At 43.8% G+C, this 17,948-nt stretch overlaps 1 protein-coding gene across 1 annotated transcript in view; it reads right to left on the reverse strand.

Moving 5' to 3' along the window:
* Positions 1 to 10,961: 10,961 nt before the first annotated feature.
* Positions 10,962 to 17,948, reverse strand: part of musk (muscle, skeletal, receptor tyrosine kinase) — a 114,753-nt gene continuing 107,766 nt past the window's right edge. Inside the window, exon 17 of the mRNA XM_078396890.1 lies at positions 10,962 to 11,647. Coding sequence (XP_078253016.1) covers positions 10,962 to 11,647 — 686 coding nt within the window. The remainder of the gene's footprint in view (positions 11,648 to 17,948) is intronic.

Here is a 17,948-nt window from a genome sequence, read left to right on the forward strand (position 1 = left end):
ACAGGCCTTTTGGCACAATGTGCCCACAAATTGATAAGTTCTGCAGAAGATAAAGATTTGGGAAGAGTGGTGACCGATTGGGAGAAGGGGAGATGCAACATGACCTGGGTGTCATGGTGCACCAGTCATTGAAAGCAAGCATGCAGGTGCAGCAGGCAGTGAAGAAAGCGAATGGTATGTTGGCATTCATAGCAAGAGGATTTGAGTTTAGGAGCAGGGAGGTTCTGCTGCAGTTGTACAGGGCCTTGGTGAGACCGCACCTGGAGTATTGTGTGCAGTTTTGGTCTCCTAACCTGAGGAAAGACGTTCTTGCCTTAGAGGGAGTACAGAGAAGGTTCACCAGATTAATCCCTGGGATGGCGGGACTTACATATGAGGAAAGACTGGATAGACTGGGCTTGTACTCGCTGGAATTTAGAAGACTGAGGGGGGATCTTATAGAAACATATAAAATTCTTAAGGGGTTGGAGAGGCTAGATGCGGGAAGATTGTTCCCGATGTTGGGGGAGTCCAGAACCAGGGGTCACAGCTTAAGGATAAGGGGGAAGTCTTTTAGGACCGAGATGAGAAAACATTTCTTCACACAGAGAGTGGTGAGTCTGTGGAATTCTCTGCCACAGAAGGTAGTTGAGGCCAGTTCATTGGCTATATTTAAGAGGGAGTTAGATGTGGCCCTTTTTGCTAAAGGGATCAGGGGGTATGGAGAGAAGGCAGGTACAGGCTACTGAGCTGGATGATCAGCCATGATCATATTGAATGGCGGTGCAGGCTTGAAGGGCCGAATGGCCTACTCCTGCACCTATTTTCTATGTTTCTATGTTTCTATGTTTCTATGTTTCTATGTTTCTAAACCTGCTAATCTTGCTCTGTATGTTCTCATTCAAATCATTGAAACATAGAAACATAGAAAATAGGTGCAGGAGTAGGCCATTTGGCCCTTCGAGCCTGCACCGCCATTCAATATGATCATGGCTGATCAATATGATCATGGCTTGATGTAGATGACAAACAGTAACAGGCCCTGAGGCACACAGGCCTCCAGTCCAAGAAACAACCTTCCACCATCACTCTCTGCTTCCTTCCATGGAGCCAATTTGCTGTCCATTCAGTTATCTCTCATTGGATCCCATGCGATCTAACCTTCCAGAGCAGCCTACCATGCGGAACCTTGTCAAACGCCGAACTGAATTCCATGGATACAACATCTGCAGCTCTGCCCTCATCTACCTTTTTGGTCACGTCTTCAAAAAAAATCAATCGGATTCGTGAGGCACGACCTCCACATACAAAACCATGCTGACTATCCCTAATCAGCCCTTGCCCATCCAAATGCCTGTATAACCTATCCCTCAGAATACTCTCCAGTAACTTACCAACTACAGATGATAAGCTCACCTGCCTACAGTTCCCAGCATTTTCCCTGCAGCCCTTCTTGAAAAGAGGCACAACATTTGCCACCCTCCAGTCTTCCGGCACCTCTCCTGTATTTAACGACGACTCGTAAATTTCAACCAGGGCTCCCGCAATTTCCTCTCTAGTTTCCCGCAATGTCCTCGGATATATCGGATTTTTGAAGATCACTGTCTTTCTTTTACCTGTTCCCTAGTATCCCACTTCTGTGGGTCAGACCTAATTTTGATGCTTCTGCTTTGTCATGTGGTCTGAATTGCTTCTCTTTGCCTCCTCCCAGCTTCTGTCTCAAGTGCTGCCTACCCTCTCGCACATGCAAGCTAGGCCTTGTCAAAATCAATTGTGTTCAAAGTTTGCTTCTGCTGCGGTGAAACAAGGGATGGAACATAGTGTTGTACAAGTGATGTTTGGGGAGAAGTTAGAGAAGAAGTTAGCCAGCTGAAGATTTGTTCATACAGCGTGGAAACAGGCCTTTTGGCTCAACGTGCCCACAAATTGATAAGTTCTGCAGAACTGGGGACAATTTATGTCTCCAAACATATATGCACCCTTTGGCTGCACCCATTACATTATATCTTGTGAAGGCATAAAAAAATATGATGTAAACTCCGATCAATTGTTAGTCACTAACTCTCCTAATGTGTAATGGGTTGGAAAGATCCATCTTCGCTCTTTGGTTGTCCATTTCATTTTTGTGCAGGAACCCACATATCTAACATCAGTCCATTTTGAGTGTGCAGCAGTGTTGACCGGTGAGTTGTCATTGACATCTGACAAAAATCGACAGGATTCTCTCAGATGAGCAACCTCTTAACAAACTCCACATGCTGACACTAATCTCTCCAGACCATTACTCATTCCTAGTTGATATACAAAGCTTCTGGTATAGTATTTTTGTTTACAATGCTAATATGTTTTGCCCGTAACCCAGCCAAGATTCTACATCTTTATTTCAAACATTGCCGGATAGTGGACAACTTAAATCTTCTGTTGCACTAATATTGCCATGTTATTATTGTACCATCCTACCAAAACTAGAGAGCAGTCCTGAACGACTATCTACCTCATTGGAGACCCTCGGACAATCTTTGATGGACTTTATTGGCTGTACCTTATTACATTATTCACGTTATTCCCTTTATAATGAATCTGTACACTGTGAATGGCTCGATTGTAATCATGTATAGTTTTTCCACTGACTGATTGACACGCAACAAAAGCTTTTCACTGTACTTCGGTACATGTGACAATAAACTAAACTAAACTAGATACTACCATCGTCAACTTGGCTCCACTTGTTAGGCCCATCCCTCTCATCTGCCTCAATACTGCTTTGGGTTTGATCTCCCTGCCAGACTAGTTTAAATCCTCCCGAGTATCACCACTGGATCACCCTGCCGGGACCCTAGGAGCGTTACTATACACAGGGATCTTGGGTGCGGGGCCATGGCTCCTTGAAGGTGGCAACACAAGTGGATAGAGTGGTAACGAAGGTGCACAGCATGCTTACCTTCATAGGTCAGGGGTTTTAAGTATAAAAGTTAGCAAGTCATGTTGCAGCTGTATAAAACTTGAGTTAGGCCACGTTTAGAGTAGTTTGTCCAATTCTGGTCACCGCATTACAGGAGAGGGCGCAGAAGGGATTCACCAGGATGCAACCTAGACTGGAGAGCATTAACTATACGGAGAGGTTGGACAAACTTGGATTGTTTTTTTCTGCTGCATTTGGAGGCTGAAGGTGACCTGATAGAAGTAAATAAAACTATGAGAGACATAGCCACAGGAGCAGAATTTGGAATAAATAAACAGAATATTCCTCAAAGAGATAGTTTTTATGGAGTGTTTTAAAAAGGGACAGAGTGGTGGAGAGACAGAAGAGTTTACATGAGGGATTTCACAATCTTGGCAGCTGAGCCTGAGGCAAGGGAATGATGGAAAATGGGAATGCTCATCGAAGGATTGGAGGGAAGCAGAGATCAGAGACAAAGGGCTGGAAAGCTGGGGTGGTTTCCAGTGACTGGGAGGGACAAAACCATCGAGGAGCTTGAAAATAAGGCTCATTAGAGTGGTCATTTTGATTCTTGTCACTGATGGGGCCATTTAAGGTAGAGAGAGCAGAAAATGAAATCCAGTGGTGCTGAAGGTCACATTTAGTGGGCTTTGATAACATGTGCTCACCATTGTAAAGCTGGGACAAATGTACGTAAACAGGAGCCTCACACTGTTTGATGTTATGAATATTGTGGCAATTAGTAACAATTTATCTGAAAAATCCATCCATGCATTGTAGTAAATAGCCAGCATATTCCCATGAAAATCTGTGGAGTTGGTGGAAATAACATGGGTGAAATCAGTCATCAGTGATGGTGGCTGAAGCGTGTTCACAGAGCACAAATAATAGTTAACCTCTAAGTCATTGTGTTTTGGAATATTGAAGCATTAGCTCCACTCTCATGTAATTTAGCTCTTGAATTATCATGCTGCATCGCACAAAATGAACAGAAGTACGCCATGCCCCAAGTGTTAAAGAGGCCGCTTTGTATCTTATCTTTAGTCTCATAGAAACGCAAAGCTTTCTGGATTCTGTTTAAAATTGTGTATCATCTGATATCATCCCCAGTTCATCCTGCAATGGAGCATGATGCCAATAAGTTTGTTTTCCGAGGTTATTGTGTACTGCTTCCATACAAGTGCCTTCAGTTGGTATGGTTTTCACCTTTGAGTTATAGGTCTTGCTCCAGAAACAAGGGTCTAAAAATCTAGGCTGTCAGTCCACTCCCGTGCTGAAGGGCTAAATTGGTGTGGACACCCTCACACAGGGGAAGAGTTATCATCCTAGTGGGCCACATGAGTTGCAGGGGTGTTTTGTATAAAGACAGGTGCTAACACGACTGGGTATAAATTGTCAAATTGTCAAGTTTATTTGTGTTGGGGAGGTGTATCAGAATAGTTTTGGAACAAGAACTGTTCCATAAAGCCAATGAGAAAATAGGTGTAGCAGGGGCCAGTGCGAATGGTCATGGCTACACCTTTGAACCTAGAAATTGGAAGGACTTGAAAGAGAAGTTGGTGAGGGCAAGAACAAGTTCTGCTTGGTAGATGAGTGCGTTGGTGGAATAGAACTGGCATGGTCTTTGTCCAGAAATAAGTGGAGGGCCCTAAGACCTTCCTGATGGAGACTGGACATCCATGGTATGTATGAAGAGATTTGTACCAGAGAACTGGAAGTCATCAAAATGGTGGAGGGCATAAGAGGTGTCCCGGATGAAGGTGGGAAGAGACTGGACAAGAGGAGTCAGGTTGAAATCAAGATATAAAGAGATAAATACAGTTGGCAAGAGCACAATCCTAGTAAGAAAAAGTAGGTAGTGCAGAGTTGGGACACTAGCAGGGTCAAGGCTGTGGAGGAGAGATCTTTGAGACTGCAGCATTTCCTTGATGCTGATTGCATTTACCCTCTTGTGAATCTCAGCATGGGTCATGATATGCCAGCAAATGCTTGCTAATGAGCTGAGTGCTCAAGTTGTTCATCGTGCATGGGGGTGCATGTATCAAAACTATAAAGGGTCAATGAAAAGACCACTGCACTATGGACACTTTGGCTTGGTGGTAAGATGGTTATTGTGTCGAGAAAGTTACTTTGGAGTAAGGTGAGTGCTTAACTATTCTGGAGTTTAGTTCCTTGTCCTGAAACTGCTGTGACGCAGGTACCTGAAGTAATCCATACATTTAAACCATGTGACAACTGCTTAACAGTGACTCTTGTATGTCTAGACATCATGCAACAGATTTGTCACATGAGAAGTAGTATCTCTCTTCCTATTCATTGAACCTCCTCATTAAGTTTAAATCCCCTGTTACATCACCTCCCAGTCTTGCTCAAGAATACATCCAATTCAGTCTTCTCTGGTGATTATTCAATTTTAGCTGCAAAGTTCATTGTCAAATTCAGATTATAGATCCACCTTTTCTAATCCCAACACCGTTACTGATTTTTGATCAAAAATAAAGAGGCCATGCTCCCTGTCAAATGGGGAGGGATGTGAATAGAAAGAGAAGTTAATTGACCGTTGTAAATAATGTGAATGTAAATAATTATCGCAAACTCTGAGCTTAAACATAACTTGAATGAGCTTGATGCACACACGCAAAGCAAAGAGGCAGAATGCTTTAGTTAAAAGAGGTCAATTTTATTGGAATTTACTTCAAAGAAATAAACATTCAAAAGTCTTGGTAACCTAAATCATATTTATGTTTTCGAAGCCTTTGAAAAATCAAATCCAATCTGTGGGACATTATGAGTTTCCTGTAACGATTAGAAATAAGGTTTGACAATTATTAAATAAATACCTTTAACTTACTGTGGAAAATATGGAAACGACGGAAACTGGTGATTAGGCACTTGTGAATGTTAACAGTGCATAAACCTAGAGTGTCTTAAATTACAGGTCAACTGTGTTGGCCATATCTCTATCATGTTTGATATGAACAGCATAGCACAGGAATAGGCCATTGGGCCCACACTGTCGGGGCCAAACATGATCTCAGATTAAACTAACTCCTGTCTGCACATGATCTATATCCCACCATTCCCTGCATATCTATGTGCCAGAAATTGCATAAACTCTAATAACAAGCTAACAGCCAGAAGTTCAAATGTGCAATGAGCACTAGTAGAACATGTTGTATAATTAGTAAGATTCATGGATGAACAAAGCACCCACCTTCAGACTAATTAACGAAGGAAATAAGTTATGAGATAGAGTCAGGCGTGGGTCACATGAGCCTGCAAGCTTTTAATAAGATCAAGCCAACCCTTGACATCATCACTACCATCCCACGTTAATCAATTCTCTTGAGTCCAAAAATCATAGCACAATCATTTCCGTCTGTGAATGAACTGGCAGAGATCATCCTGGGGATGAACAGTGAGTTCCCTCATGTTACCAAGACCTGCTGCAAAGTAATGACGTGGATGGTTCAGGACAAGCCCTGTGCACAAAACTGCTGAGAAACATTAATTGACAGCGAAGTCATTTTTCCAACTTAGCCACTTGGCAAAGCTATCACAAATTTTGCAAAGCCTAACAATCTGTGGACATTAGGAAAAATTTACAAACTAACAAAATGAACCAAATAATTCAAAAGCTCTAAAAATTGTTAGAATTTTAAAAGAAATATATCCAGAAATGTTTTTTAAATTATAAAACACTATCATTAAAATGCGCAGCTTATGCCGGTCTTTCTCCAAGTTGTAAGTGTTGCATTCAGATGAATGGGCTCCATTTGGATAGCAGGTGTTACCTGGTGCAGGATCTGAGAGCTCTTCCTAAAGAGGACTCCGCCATTAATTCCACTTGGAATCCGGTGGTGGGCCAAAAGGTAGGGAGTGGAGCTTGGTGGAGGCTTGGGGCTTCCTCTTTTGCATGAGAGTCCTGATCTTGCCAATACTTGTGCTTAAATTTGCCGGCCACTCCACCTACACACACCAGTAAAATCTGAGGCAATGAGTGAACAAACCTTTCTTATCTCAGTCCTAACTGACGAATGTCAAATGCCAAAACTGGCTGTACAGAGAGGAGAGAGCACAAAGTTCAACCAGGAGAGCTGATGAGAAAATCAATTTAAGGTTGGAAAAAGCAGTGGCTAACTTTTTGTGACATTATCTAAGCCAATACATCATTTCATACAGAGGTGAACCAGATTATAAAACCCCTGTGGGTTTTTTGGCATGTCTATGTGACTCTCTCTCCTCTTCAGCTTTCTACTTCCGGATTGTCCCGAGTATGACTAACGTTCCTAGCTCTCACGTAGAAGATTATGGCTTCAGGTTCTACTTGAGCACAAAAAACAGGGAGATATTACATTGCAGTAAGGAGATCCTATTTTTTGGCAGAAATGTTAAACTAAAATGTTGATTACTCTCTGAAGTTGAATTAATAGATTCCAAAACAGTTTTTTCAAGAATAGCAGAGGCATCTCTTAAATTAACTCTCAAAGAAAATCCACTACATGCCTATTAACTGGTTGTTAATATAGTGTATTGCCATTTCTGAGAGTCTATGGTACATATATTGGTTGTTCTATTTCGTACTAAATAGTGACAGTTCTTTCAAAATTCAAGAGTTATGACAGATCTGCAGTTCTATCAGAACCCCTGATAGAAACTGCATCAACATCCTCTGATAAAAGCAGGCTTATTTTTATGGCAAAAAATGCCATGACTGGAGGACTGTTATGCTACAAAACATGAAATCAATCCCAGTCACTTGTAGCACCAAAATTTCTATCTTTCCGATAGAGATCACCCATTCATCTCCATTTTATTGATATACTAGACCATGTGGACCCGTTGGGCCCATTCCTTGTAGAGGGGGAACAGGGAAGGGGAGAGGGTGTCATCACTGAGTGAGCCCTGGACTCAAAGCCTCTCCTGTATTGGTGTAGCGCCCTCAACCCCCCCACTCAATCCCCCTTATCCCCCCCTCCTCTCCCCTCCTCTCCCCACTGACCCACTCCATCCCCCTACCCCACCCCCACTTGTCCCTCCCCTGCCCCCACTCCCCCAGCCTTGCCTCCACCCCATTCCCCCCTCCCCAACTCTATTCCCCCCTCCCCCTCTCCTGACCCCCACCTCCCTCCCCTCCCCCAACCCCTCTCCTGACCCCCACCTCCCTCCCCTCCCCCACCCCCACTCTCCCCTCCTCCCCACCCCAATCTCTCCTGCCCCCCACTGCCCCCCTTCCCCCCACCCCCACTGTTCCCTTCTCCCCCTCCCCTCCTCCTCCCACCCCCACTCTCCCCGACCCCCTCTCCCCCTCCTCCCCCCACCCCCACTATCCCTCTCCTCCCCACCCCCACTCTCCCCCTCCTCAGAGATATATACATACATACATACAAATATATATATATATATGATCTAAGGATAGATATATAGATAGATAGATAGATAGATAGATAGATAGATAGATAGATAGATAGATAGATAGATAGATAGATAGATAGATAGATAGATAGATAGATAGATAGATAGATAGATAGATAGATAGATAGATAGATAGATAGATAAGATAGATAGATAGATATAGAAGATAGATAGATAGATATAGAAGATAGATAGATAGATAGATAGATATAGAAGATAGATAGATAGATATAGAAGATAGATAGATAGATATAGAAGATAGATAGATTGTGTTTTTCATATAAAACACACAGGAGGCCCTCAGCAAAGTTAAACAAAAACCTGTAACTGTCAGTTTTATAACCATCATTTTAGCCTAACCCCACAGAAGATGTTTCTTAAGGGTTGCAAGTGTGCCAGAGAGAGAAAAAACCACCACTATAAATCCAAAAATGGCACATTGGAGCTTTGTGCTACGGTGTATTAAATTAAATGACCTGTTGCAGGAACAATCTCTGCAGCATGTCCCAAACAATTTGAGATAAAGCCTCCCTCACTCACTCATAAATAAGAATCTGTGTTCGGAGGTATCTTTTGTGCCGGTAATGTGGTCGACACTGAGCAAAGAATGCTTAAAGCTCATCAGTCAATGAATAAGTGACTCATTTTACAGAGCTTGTTTCATTTGGAGATTGCTGGGACTCTTCCTCTACCACCAACTACACAATCTCTGGAGAACGTCTGGACATTTACCCAAACACGCTGCTCTATAACAGGCTGTGTGCTTGTGGGATCTTGGCGCGAGTTGTGCTTTAATGCTAATTCACTACTTACTTGCGGCACAAACAAATACAGCTATTCACAAGAGGAATCAATGGGAACCGTTAAGTTGCAGAGGCTCTTTTTTTTCCTGACTCTCTGGAAGCCTTGGTTTCCTTTTGTGTTGACAACACCTCATTGTTGAACGAAGGGCAGACGATTTCCATAAGATTTATTTTCATTTTCCTAAACACAGTGCTGTTGTGGAGAAGGTGAAGTTTAATTGCTATGGTGTTGCATGCATTCTGTCCCCATTCCTTCTATATAAAAAGCTCTGTTTATTGGTGCAGAGGTCTAGGTTTGGTGACCTATTACTCAGTCTGACTGGTATCCCTGGGTCATGAGTGGCTGTAGAGGGTCTGCAACTTTTGCGGGTAATCAACAACTCAAAGGCAGCCCGAAAAACAGTGTATCTGGGAAACAGAGCCAGGGTGGCCTTATGGTTATCTTCCCAGGCTAGTAATCCAGTGGCCTGGATTATTGCTGTGTGCGTTCAAACCCCATTGTGAGGACTTTAAATTCCATCCATCATTAAAATCTACTCTCACTGACGGTAACCTTATTACTTATGTCCTTGTTCTTTGGGAATAAAATCCTGGCCTGGTGAACACACACCTCCAGACCAACAATAATACGGCTGACCTTTAACAGGGTTCAAAGTTAATGAGGGATGGGCAATAAATTCTACCTAAGAATAACAAATAAATATCAAAAACTGTACTTTGTTCAACAACCTGGATTAAAGAGTGTTTACTCTTCAACTCCCTGATACTTGGCACAAAGAACAAACTGCTCCAGAGCTCGGCTGGTGGAGCAGCATTTGTGGGCAGGGTGGGAGGAAGCTGATTTAAATGTCCAAAATAGTCCCTCAATACCCAATGAGCATCCATTAGTCTTTGAACAACATCAGCTGCAGTAGGAACCACTAACTGGATTTTCCTGCCGATTTAATAATTTTTGTATTTTGCTTTTGGCCTCTCTCGAAGTTATGCCGGTTTTTAAACATTTCATACTTGTGTTTACCCATATAATTGACACTATTTTAATAGTTTGATGTTGGATATGAATTGGGGCAAATGCTTCTCTGAAAAAAAGACCCTTGCTTTCACCAGATATTTCAGTTGAAAATTACTTGTTCAATTACTTTTCCTGCGACATTAATTTTTCAAAAAAAGTAATACCGAACATTTAAACACACTCGGTGATTAACTCGACTTTGGTAACAGAATGGTAAAATCAAACTACACGGAAGGCCATTCAGCCCACTGTGGCTGTGACATCTTTGAAATAACTCACTGCCTTCTCCTTCCCCAGAACCCATGTGACATCCTATATGTTTCCAATTCCCTTTGCAAAGTCCCATTCAAGTTGGTTGGAACAACCTGCTGTTCAAAACAAATCCAGATTTTTACTTCTATCCTTTCTTTAGGCAAACATTTTAAATTAGGGTCCTTTCGTTTCCAAACCTCTTACCAATGGAGACAGTTTCTCTCTGCCTTCTTTCTTGAAGACTCTCATAACAAGTCATCATTTATATATATATATACATAATTCAATGAATGTCCAACTGTAATTGAGATATAGGTGCATAAACAAAGAATAAGAGGGATGGTGCCTGTGGTGTGCAGCCTAAACTTGGTTGTCCCAGGCTACAGAGCGAGGCCTAAGCAGGTGAAATGCAGGTCGCGGGGGTGGGAGTATTTGCCTGTCCGGTCGGTGTGGGGTGTGCTCCCACCATTCGTGGTCAGGCCCCCTGCTGCAGGACTCGCCAACGCCCCCGGGGGTCGACGCCAGTGCTCCCGCCACAGGGAGAGAGTCGGGCGGCAGGTCAGACCGGGAGTGCGGCGGCCACCCTCTGGTGCATTCGCTCCAGGATGCGGTGGATGCTGGCGAAGCTCGGCCTGTCTGACGGCATGTTGCTCCAGCACAGGCGCATCAGGTTGTACAGCTCCGGCGGGCAGTGCTCGGGGCAGGACAGGATGTTGCCATCCCGGACGTAGTAGATGACCTCTTCGTGGGCCATCCCATAGTAAGGCTGCATGCCCGACGAGAAGATCTCCCAAAGGACCACGCCATAAGCCCACACGTCCGACTCTGTGGTGTAGCGGTTGAAGAATATAGATTCAGGGGGCATCCACCTGATGGGAATGGCATCGTTCTCGTTGGCCTTGTAATAATCCGCAGAGTAGATGTTCCTGGAGAGGCCAAAGTCAGCGATCTTCACCACCAGGTTCTCTCCAACCAGGCAGTTGCGGGTGGCCAGGTCCCGGTGGACGAACTTGCGCTCCGACAGGTAGGTCATGCCCGCAGAGATCTGCTTGGCGATGTTGAGCTGGTCGGCGCAGCTGAGGGGCGGAGGGTCGGCGGCCGAGCCCGCACTCCATTCTGCAAAGCTGCTGCCACACCTGAAGGTGCGGGCGGTGATGGACGAGCGTTTGCGCAGGTACTCGTTCAGGTCCCCGTGTGCCATGTACTCGAAGAGCAGGCACATGGGCTTCCCAACGGCGCACACTCCTGTGGAGAAAGAGCAAGAGATAATGTTCAGGCACCAACAGTGGCAGCAAGCCTATCAGTCTGTGGAAAGCGAAAACAGCTTCAGTTCAAAGAAGCTGAATAAGGCAGAGATAGATAGATTTTTGATTAGTACCAGTACCTCTATAATGGGGAGAAGGGAAGAGGTAGGGATGGATAGGAAATGGGGACAATCTTTAAGGGGGTGAGGTCAGGGATGCTGTGGTCATCTGGTTGTTTACAACATATTGGATTGAAATATTGTCCAGCGAGTTTAGAAGAGAGACAACCAGTGGTACAGTGGTGCAGATGATGGAGCTTCTGCCTCTATCTTCAATGTGGAATTATCATGCAAAGATTAACTCTATGACACATGAAGATAAAGAAGGCCTTAAAGATAGAGTGAGAGGGCCAATGAGGATAGGTTTATGACGATAGTTCCAGGGCAGAGTAATGATACGTGAGCAGTGTATGAGTTCTGATGATAGCTCACCAACATGAAAATTAATTATTTTCTCTTTCCACAGATGCTGCCTGAACTGTTAAGTATTTCCAGCAATCTTTACATTTATTTCTTTTTTCTTCTCTTGTGATATGTGGGTAACACTGGCAAGCTCAGCCAATCACTAACTGCCCTGAAGAAGATGGGTGGAAATCAAGCCCATTCGACTTTAAGCTGGACGGATAAGAGGCGAGAAAAGAGGGAAAGAGACTTTGTCCTTACGACCTAATGTTTCCATTTTTCCTCTGCAGTTCAATCTTATTTAGCATGTAAGGAGGAAAATCTAGATTAGTGAGCAGGGTTTTGCAGTAAAGGTTTCCCAAATCTTGATAGCTGGAAATGGATCCATTGTTCTTGTAAAAATAAGATTTTAAAAATTAATTTATTAGTGTTCAGACATTGAAATAGAATAGACATTGTTGACATATGAGAGACTTGGCAAACAATTTGTGTACAACAAATTTCCACAAACTTCAATTAAACAAAGATTAGATCATTTATTTTAGTTATCTTTATTGAAAGATGATGTTGATGTTAACCAAAGCTTGTGGAAACTCCTATAGTTCTGCTCAGAAAATTGTCATGGGATCTTTTATGACTACCAGAAAGGGCGATCGTGTGCAACTGTGCAGCAGGAACAGCAGCCACGATTGGGCGCTGGTCTCTTGAGTAAAACTAACCCACATTATTCTGCCTCTTCGAAAAGGGTGTCCACACCAAGCCTCAGATGGCATAACATAGGAACACTATCATAACCTGTAATTGCCGTTTAATGATAGTCTTTCAATTAGGCCCGACTTAGGTCCAACTTGCTCATGCTGACCAAGGTGCCCCATCTACATTAGTCCCACTTGCCTGTGTTCGGCCCATATCCCTCCAAACCTTTTCTGTTCTTGTACCTGTCCATTTGTCTTTTAAATGTTGTTATAGTACCTGGCTCAACTATCTCCTCTGGCAGTTCATTCCATATACCTACCAACATTTTCTATGTGGAAAATGTTGCCCCTCAGATTCCTATTAAATCTTTCCCCTTGCACCTTAAAATTAATGTTCTCTGTAGATTGATTCCCGTACTCTGGGTAAAAGACTCTGAGCATCTACCCGATCTATTCCCTTCATGATCTTATCCACCTCTAAAAGATCACTCCTCATTCTCCTGCACTCCAAGGAATAAAGTCCTAGCCGACCCTCACAGGCGACATGGTGGCACAGTGGTAGAGTTGCTACCTTACAGTGCCAGAGACCTGGGTTCAATCCTAACTATGGGCGCTGTCTGTACAGAGTTTGGTATGTTCTCCTTGTGACCTGCATGAGTTTCGTCTGGGTGCTCCGGTTTCCTCCACACTCCAAAGACGTACAGGTTTGTAGACTAATTGGTTTGGTAAAATTGTAAATTGTCCCTAGCGTGTGTAGCATAGTGTTAGTGTGTGAGGATCACTGTTCGGCGTGCACTCGGGGGGCCGAAAAGCCTGTTTTCACACTGTTTCTCTAAACCAAACTATACTAAACTAAACTAAACTGAATGTGTAGGAAGAAAATGCAGATGCTGGCTTAAACCAAAGATAGACACAAAAAGCTGGAGTAACTCAGTGGGTCAGACAGCATCTGTGGAGAAAAGGAATAGGTGACGTTTCGGGTCGAAACCCTTCTTTAGCCTGAGGGTGAAGAAGGGTCTCGACTCAAAAGGTCACCTATTCCTTTTCTCCACAGATGCTGTCTGACCCGCTGAGTTAAACTAGACAGAACATTCTCAGTTGCCACTATGGGACTGTTACACTGTTGGAATTAGATGTTCTAGAAAAATTATATAAAACTGTTGCCTCATCTGCTCCCTCAAGATGAATGTAAAAATTCCTGTCCAATTTCTCCAAAAAGAGCAGGGAAATGATCTCCAAGTTCTTGATCCATATTTAACAGCATAGATGAACAATCTAGTCATTATCACATTTTGTTGTGTACATGTAGCCTGTCACATCTCCAGCAATACAAACGTGAAGATGCCTCAAAAGAAGTTTTTAAAAACAGGGCACTTGCTGCAAATCTGAAATAAAAGCAGAAAATGGTGGAAACATTCAGCAGGTCGGGTAGCATCTGTGGAAAAATAAATAATTAATGTTTCAGCATGGATATCCTTTGACTGCTGAAGGGTATTTGACCTGAAATGTTAACTCTGTTTCTCTTTCCATCGATGCTGCCTGACTTGCTGAGTGTTTCCAGCACTTTCCTATTTTCATCACACCTCAAAAGAACCCCATTGTCTGTTTGGTTCTTGGAAACAAGATTAAACTTGCGACGTAAATGCTCATAATCCCTTTTTTTAAATTTAGAACTATTTAATATCAACTTTTACTCTATAACTTTTTGAATGCACCTCTCAAGCAAATTACTGTTATTGGACTATAACTAGAACCTTGGAATTTGTGTCCTGCACAACTCCATTGAAAAATAAAGATGAACATCTGGTCATCAATTGTCCTGATGGAAGGTTTGCTGATAAGACTAACAACCAGTCGTTAAATGGAAAGGGAAGGCACTGTTCCCTTTAAAGGCTTCCTCCGGTTTCCAGGACGCAAAGTGATGCGATTGTATTTACTTGTGTCTGTAGTCAAGGGATGATCTGTTCGCACTGCTGCACTGATCACTATATATTGTTTAAACTTTGCTCGGCATCAAGTCATCATCACCACTGGAATAGCTTGGAATCCTTGGAGACCAATTTTCCATTTTTGTGATAATGGACAGCAAGCAGCTGCAATTTTCCCTAATTGCAAAAACTTAACAATTTAAAACTATTTGTGATTACTTTGATATTATTTAGTCATCCCCTGTCCGTTGCTGAGTGGCCTAAATAAATCTGGCATCGGAGACTCATTTCCAGTGCACAACCATGAGATATGTTACCATTAAATCTGTTGCTAACACCGTTTCAGGCAATTATAGTTTGCACCTTTCCTTCAAATTTTACTAGAGATATTCCACACAGGTTGCCCATAAAAAAATAGAACTGGTAAACTGAATGCAGCTTAATTTGCAATTAGAACTCCTGTGACATTGTGCAGCTGCTTGTGAAGAGGTGAATTGCAGAAATTGCTTTTCAGATGTCATGCTCTGTTGCATCATTTCATTAACCTCAACAACATCTTCCATTCTTACAACACTTCTAATGTGGTAAAATCCCACGTGCTTGAGGAGATTCTTATCAAATAGTAATGGGGACCAGGCAGCATGAGGAGATAATAATAATAATAATAATACATTTTATTTATATAGCGCTTTTCATATACTCAAAGACGCTTTACAGAGATTTTGAGAACATAGGGAAATTAATAAATAGATAAATAAGTAAATAAATAAATGAACAGAGAAAGGAGACAGTAGGTGAGGTGACCTTCAGTGGTTGAAGGCAGTACTGAACAGGTGAGACTTCAGCGATGTTTTGAATGTGGTGAGTGTGGGGGAGTCTCTAACGGTTTGGGGTAGTGAGTTCCATAGGGTGGGAGCAGCGATGGAGAAAGCCCTGTCCCCCCAGGATCTGAGTTTAGTCCGGATGTGGGGGGATAGGAGATTGGCAGCGGCAGAGCGGAGGGTGCAGGTGGGAGTGTGCCTGTGGAGGAGGTCGGTCAGGTAGGATGGGGCCAGGTTATGGAGGGCTTTGTAGGTTATGAGGAGGATTTTGTACTGGATTCTCTGGGGGATGGGGAGCCAGTGGAGTTTATAAAGGACGGGGGTGATATGGTCACGGATCGAGGTGTGTGTGAGTAGACGGGCAGCGGAGTTTTGAATGTATTGAAGTTTATTGATGATTTTTGAGGGTGCGCCATAGAGGAGGCTGTTGCAGTAGTCCAGACGGGAGGTGATGAAGGCGTGGATGAGGGTTTCTGCAGCTGTGGAGGAGAGGGATGGACGGAGACGGGCAATGTTTTTGAGGTGGAAGAAGGCTGTTTTTGTGATGTGTTTGATGTGTTTGTCGAAGGAGAGGGTTTGATCAAGGATGATTCCAAGATTCCGGATGTGAGGTGAGGTGGATACTGGGAGACCATCAATGTTGAGGATGAAGTTTTGGGTGGATTTGGTGAGCATTTTTGGACCAATGATGATGATTTCAGATTTGTTGCAATTGAGTTTGAGGAAGTTTGATTGAAGCCAAGATTTTATTTCAGTAATGCAGTTTGTCAGTGCAGAGTGTGTGGTGGAGGAGATTGACTTGCTGGAGATGAGGAGCTGGATATCATCGGCGAAGCAGTGGAAGTTGAGACCATGACGGCGGATTAATTGACCAAGGGGGAACAGGTAGAGGATGAAGAGGAGGGGGCCAAGGACTGAGCCTTGGGGGACACCTTGGGGGAGGGGAGCGGTGGGGGATTTACAGTTGTTAATGGAGATGAACTGGTGTCTGTCAGAGAGGTAAGATTTAAACCAGGATAGGGCTGTGCCGGTGATGTTAAGGGAGGTTTCAAGTCGGGTGAGGAGAATGGAGTGATTTATGGTGTCAAAGGCGGCGCTGAGGTCAAGTAGGATGAGGATGTTGAGGTTGCCAGCGTCGGAGGAGAGGAGAATGTCGTTTGTGATTTTGAGGAGCGCAGTTTCAGTACAGTGGTTTGAGCGGAATCCAGATTGGAAAGTTTCATACAGGTTATTGGTAGAGAGGTGGTATTTTAGTTGGGAAGCTACAGCACGTTCCAAAACTTTGGACAGAAAGGGTAGGTTGGAGATTGGTCTGAAGTTGTTTGGGGTGTCAGGGTTTAGACCAGGTTTTTTCAGAATGGGGGTGACAGCAGCGATTTTGAGGGATGGCGGGACGATGCCAGTGGACAGGGAGGAGTTTATTGTTGCAGTGATAAGTGGAGAGAGAGCAGGAAGGCAGGCCTTGACAAAGCTGGAGGGGATGGGGTCCAGAGAGCAGGTGGCAGTTTTTATTCCTGTGAAGAGGTCAGAGAGGTCGGTGGTGGAGATTGGGGAGAACTGAGGCAGGGGCTGACAGGATAAGGGGGGGCAGGTGGTTTGAGGGGGAGCAGGTGCGTTGGTGGTTAAGGTGCTGTAGATGTTGTCTATTTTGCTTTGGAAGAATGAAAGGAAAGTGGTGCATTTGTCAACTGTGAATGATTGGGAGATGGTGTCCAGGGGGCTGAGGAGTTTGTTTATTGTAGAGAAGAGTGTTTTGGGGTTTCCGGAGCCAGAGTGAATTATTTGAGAGTAGTAGGTGGAGTGGGCATGGGAGAGGGCATCTTTATAGTGCTGTATGTGGTCTTTGTAGGCTTGGGAGTGAATTGTGAGACCTGTTTTGTTGCGGAGTCTTTCAAGTTGACGGGCATGAGTTTTCATCACGCGGAGTTCAGGGGTAAACCAGGGAGCAGAGTGGGTGAAGGAAACTGTTTTGGTTTTTATAGGTGCAAGCTGGTCGAGGCAGGAGGAGAGAGTGCGGTTGTAGTAGTCAGTGAGGTCAGAGGGGCTGTGGAGGTCAACGAAGGGAGAGGCGGACATTATTTCAGAGAGGGAGGATGAGAGCGAGGTAGGTGAAACAGAGTTCAGCTTGCGGAAGTTTATTTTGCGTTTTTGCTTTGGAGCTGGGGTGGGAATGTTGACGGACATGGTGATGGCTAAGTGATCAGAGAGGGTGGGGTCGGAGCCAGAGAGGTGATGTAGATTTAGTCCAGTGGAGCAGACAAGGTCCAGAATGTGCCCACGGTTATGGGTGGGAAAATTTACGTGTTGAGTGAGGTTAAAGCAGTTGAGTATTTCAGTGAAGTCAGCGGTTATTGTGGAGTCAGTGGAGTCCATGTGGATGTTGAAATCACATGTTGA

The sequence above is a fragment of the Rhinoraja longicauda genome, chromosome 3 (assembly GCF_053455715.1).
Source record: "Rhinoraja longicauda isolate Sanriku21f chromosome 3, sRhiLon1.1, whole genome shotgun sequence".
In the NCBI taxonomy this organism is placed as follows: domain Eukaryota; kingdom Metazoa; phylum Chordata; class Chondrichthyes; order Rajiformes; family Arhynchobatidae; genus Rhinoraja; species Rhinoraja longicauda.